A 4909-nucleotide genomic window follows, 5' to 3' on the forward strand; every position below is an offset into this window, starting at 1 on the left:
GACAGCTTTATCAGCTACCATTTTTTATTTATTCTGCACACTTGTGAAAGCAGTCACCATCTCCAGAATCTGCAGCTTCAAGCGTTAGCTTATCAGTATTCTGTATAGTAATTGTCACTCATACAGTTTCTTGCCAGGGTTTTGAAGCTAGAATAGAAAGTGCCATCTTACACATGGAATATTCAGCCTTAACAAATTATTTTTCAGAGTCTGCAGAAATATGAATAAAAGCAGTAGTTATAAGGTTAAAGAATCATAACTTCCCCTCAGAAATTTACAATACAGAATAGCGGTTCTTAACAGCAAAACAATTTCTTGCCCTGAGAAATCAATACAGTACAGTTTTTGCAAACCATTTTGCAGGTAAACAGGTTTTCTTTAGCAGTCTTAAACTTAGAGTTTCTCAGAATTTTATATGCAACATACATATATTTGTTTTACTCTGACCTCCAATAGATACTTCATTGGCCACTAGAGATTAGAGCCAGAGCTAAAGCCAAACAACCAGAAGTTGATTTTTTCATCTCAGACTATAAAAGAGGGACAAGCTGTATGAATGATTTTTTTCTTCTGCATATTTTCAGATTACCATTCCAACATCCTGTGATCAGATATCAGTTAGTGTTTACCTAATGTTTTTGATTGTTGCTCTCTTCATTGGATCTACTTGCAGCATGTGTTTCAGAAGACTAATTACAGATGGATTCAGGTACTGAGGGGTGTAAAAGATACCATCACATATCTTCTTAAAAAGGGTTGGCACATGATCATCATCAAATGGAAGCGTTCCACATAACAAAGCATAGAGAATAACCCCACTGCTCCAAATATCTACTTCTGGACCTGCATATAATCTGGGAAAAAGTTTACTATTAGTGATTTGTGCTTAATACATTTAAATAGGGTTTTTTTTCCTACTTTCTTACTTTGTATCACATTAATTAGAGGGTGTGAACTTGGGACAACTAATCTGCAATTCCTATACCATTTCAGTGCTATGTCTTCCCCTGTGCCCTACATTTTGTTACATATTTGAAGAGGAAGGACACTAGAGTTCAAGTACTTAGTTTTTCTTTCTATTCTATAAAAATAATCCACGGATACAATTTAAGACAATGGTAAACTGAAAGAAACTTGCACCTACTACCAAGAAAGCCCATGTTATACGCTTTTATCACCATGTGAGTGGAATCTATGCAGTTATCTAGCCTCCGAATCTTGGAGGCCGAGAAGTTTAGGACAAGTCCATATAGCAGAACTTGTCACATCTTCTATGCTACTAGCTGAATAAAACATACATTTGGCCTCCAATCACCAAGTGATATTAGGGTGAATAGCTGAAAGCAGCAGATTTGACAATCACCAATTAAAAAAAAATACCTTCAGACTGAATATCTATTCTGCAGCAGATATTTCACTGCTACTCCACTTCGCCTGTATTTCTATCTGTACCTCTACTTCCAAGAGGACCTATGAGTGAGACTTTTAAACCAATTCAGGCACACTGTACACACTGGATTTGGGACATTAGACATCACCTAGGAACTATTCAAAGCTAGTTCATCAAAGCTTAAATACTTACGAAAAATTATCAAGACAATTAAGAGCTCAGCCCAGTTTCTCAGCATCAAGCTTGTCAAATTGCACTAGTTTTGTAGCCTTTAGAATTAAACAGCAAAATGACTGAAGTAGACATGCATCCAACAGAAAAGAAACTACCTTCCTGAAATTACTTCTGGTGCAGCATAGTTAGGGGAACCACAGCTTGTTCTTAAAAATTCTCCATCTGACATCATATTTGATAGACCTGAAAGTATATAAGAGTAACTACTAAAGATTCAGAGAGCAGAATTATTTCACACTGCATATATCACCTAGAACAAATCACTAGCAATTCAAATTAGAAACTGAATTAATTTATCTCAGTAAGAAAGCAACATTGTTTAGAATTATTGAATTTTTTATATGAGAATGCAACCTAATTCTGCATTTAGTTTACCAGAAATTTGAGTAACATCAATCCATTATTGCTCACAATCTAGGAATCTTTGAAAGCATATTCATTCCAAGACAAAAAAACAGTCCAATTTGGATTACACAGGCATGATAGAGACCAAAGTTGCTCTAAGGGAAAAAAAGAAAGAGCAGCATAGCAAGATAAGCATTTGGTCATTAACAAGAAAGTGTCTTAAAAATCACATTTGCTTCTAAACGCCAAAGTAGAAAATGCTACTGCAGAATTGACTAAAATTCTGTAAAAGGTTATATATAAACAGCGTGCACACAGCTTTGCCTCAATTTAGACACCTACACTGCTTCAACTGGTTCCTGAACCACTGCAGTTTAGCATAGTTTTATTTTTAGATGCTGTTAGTGATTAAAGTGCACTTTAGAACTTTAGTTTTACCAGCCCTCAGCATACCATACAATCAGTAAAGAATTATCACTTCTAGAATAGCTGTGGAAAATATCTTCTAGTTTCCTCAGTGGAGGCTGTATAATCAAGATTACTACAAGCCAGAGAATTCAGTCTCAGAGAAGGAATTATGCTGTTTTACAGGGGAGGAAGAATATGAAAGAACACAGCTTGGATAGCTTTCATACTCTAATAAACAAAAGCTTTTATTAAGTTCTTGTTCAATAAGCTTGTCATGATTAACTGAATGCTACAGCTTTTCTGATACTTGAGTTACAGGAAGATATTTTATAAGTTACTGTACTTCATTTCTTCACCAGGTAAGCCATTTCACCCAAAGCATTTTCTATTTCTACACTTGAGAAATCACTATGAATCCCAGCACCCACATACTTGAACACCATACTTTTAAGATATACTTAGAATACTCAGCATTACCTAACATCTTTCAGAGACATCCAAGAGCATTACAAGGGCAGGTATTATCTACTACGCCTACAAGAGAGATATCATGATGATGTAGCAGTATGGATACCTTACTATGCTTATATGGTCAGGTTTCCTGATTCAGATAGTTCTGAGAACTAGCTACCAGTCTCCTCAGCAGCTGTGTTAAACAGCTAGTATAAACAATTCAGCTTTCCGATTAGTTAGGCAGCTATGTAGCAAAAAGCACAGGAGTTTGCAAAATTAACTGTTCTTATTTTACCTTTTGCGCTTTAATTACATTTTTTCAATTACATCTTTAGAATTTTTAAAGTGAATTTAGAGTAGTTTCATAGGAGTAGTATGTGTATTTTACTAGAGCAATGTGGTTCTTAAACATTATGAACTGTCCTTGCACTGTACTTCCAAGAGAGCTAAGCATCTGCATTTTACAGATGGAAAAACAGGCAATAAGAGTCAATTCTGAAGTGGCAAGGTGGGGAACTAAGTCTATTTAGCATTTCAGATAAAATATTAAGCAAGACCAAACAAGGCAGTTCACAATTTCACCCAGTCACAGAAAATACCTGACTTGTAGAATTTGTTTTCCTCTTAAGCTTTCTCTTCACATGCACACCACCACCATTTTGGTTTACATTCGTACTTCTCAGATTTACTTTAATTATGTCCCACCACCAGGATATTCAAGTATACACATTTTATTTAATATCTCCCATAGTTATTATCAGGATCTAAATAACACCAGAAATGTGATCAGACATAAAATAGCAATGCTTACCAAAGTCAGCTATCTTAGCATTCATGCGTGCATCAAGTAGCACATTTTCAGGCTTCAGATCTCTATGTACTACCATATGCCTATGGCAGTAATCCACACCAGAAAGGATTTGCTGGAACAGACGTCTACTTTCCTTATCATCAAGCTAAAACAGAAGTTTTAAACAATTTTGAGACAGTGGAAGATAACTTTAGGTCATGGGAAAATTTCCTTTAATTCATATAGAGGAAAACCAAGTTATCATTCATAGCTTTGATACTTTATACAGCAGATGATTAGAACTTGTAGCAGAGAGCTTCATAGCTTACATAATTTTGTTTGTACCACAGCTTTAAAATGACTGAACCAAGACAATATCCAACTCAAGAGTCACTGAAATTTCTCAATCACATTTTTGAAATCGGTTAGGCAGATATTATATACTCAGTAATTAGAAATATTAGCACCCAAACAGTAACTTTGTCTAATTAGAGTATCAATGAACTTTGATATTTAAACACAATGTAGGATTTAAGTTGACAAAAGCTGCTGACACTCAGTACAGAAGTGATAAATTTTAGATGCTAATTATGCTCCTATTAGCAGCTAGCTCCAAACAGCAGATTTAGCTGGGCATTTTCTATAAACACACCCTAATCCATGTTAAAGCTTGCTCAGTCCAACAACTAAAAGTATCCAGGCTATCTAGATGGTTTGTCAAGTTACTTTAAAACTTTCACAGAAACCATTCTATTAGTAGAAGAGGGTAATAAGAGCACAACAGTGGCTTTCCAATAATAGGTTATACTGAAGAAATAGTTTTCAGCTACTCCAAGTGGATACATATCCATCTAGTTTGTACACAGTAATTGCAAATTAATATATTGCTATCCTTTATTTTTCAGTAGAGTGGAAAAATGCTACAAAGTCATGCATAAAGATCTGAAACATGTTAACATATAACCATTTTTAGTTTCAAAACAAGATGTAGTCATAAAAGTATATTTTAATTGCCAACTGCAAAATTAATGCTGAATACATAAAAAACCCAAATCTTCATTTAACAGGAATGTTGCAAAAGCAATAACAGAATGCAAGTCACTGATTTGTAGAATTGGACTACTTCTTACCCTTCCATTTTTGCAGATATAATCAAACAGTTCTCCTCCAGAAACATATTCCATCACCATGAAAATGTCAGTTGGTGTACTGATGACCTGGTACCTGACAAGAGAATCACAGAACATTAGGGATTGGAAGGTGTCATGGAATCGCACCAAAATGGCTAC

At 35.0% G+C, this 4909-nt stretch overlaps 1 protein-coding gene across 1 annotated transcript; it reads right to left on the reverse strand.

Moving 5' to 3' along the window:
• Nucleotides 1-629: 629 nt before the first annotated feature.
• Nucleotides 630-4844, reverse strand: LOC104538710 (5'-AMP-activated protein kinase catalytic subunit alpha-1; the record flags this gene model as incomplete). Its single annotated transcript, XM_010182002.1, has 4 exons — nucleotides 630-854; nucleotides 1720-1807; nucleotides 3642-3786; nucleotides 4751-4844. Coding segments are annotated over 4 exons (552 nt in total), but the record flags the coding sequence as incomplete, so codon positions are not given.
• Between the last annotated feature and the right edge of the window lie 65 nt (nucleotides 4845-4909).

The sequence above is a fragment of the Mesitornis unicolor genome, unplaced genomic scaffold, assembly GCF_000695765.1.
Source record: "Mesitornis unicolor isolate BGI_N332 unplaced genomic scaffold, ASM69576v1 scaffold31443, whole genome shotgun sequence".
NCBI lineage: Eukaryota > Metazoa > Chordata > Aves > Mesitornithiformes > Mesitornithidae > Mesitornis > Mesitornis unicolor.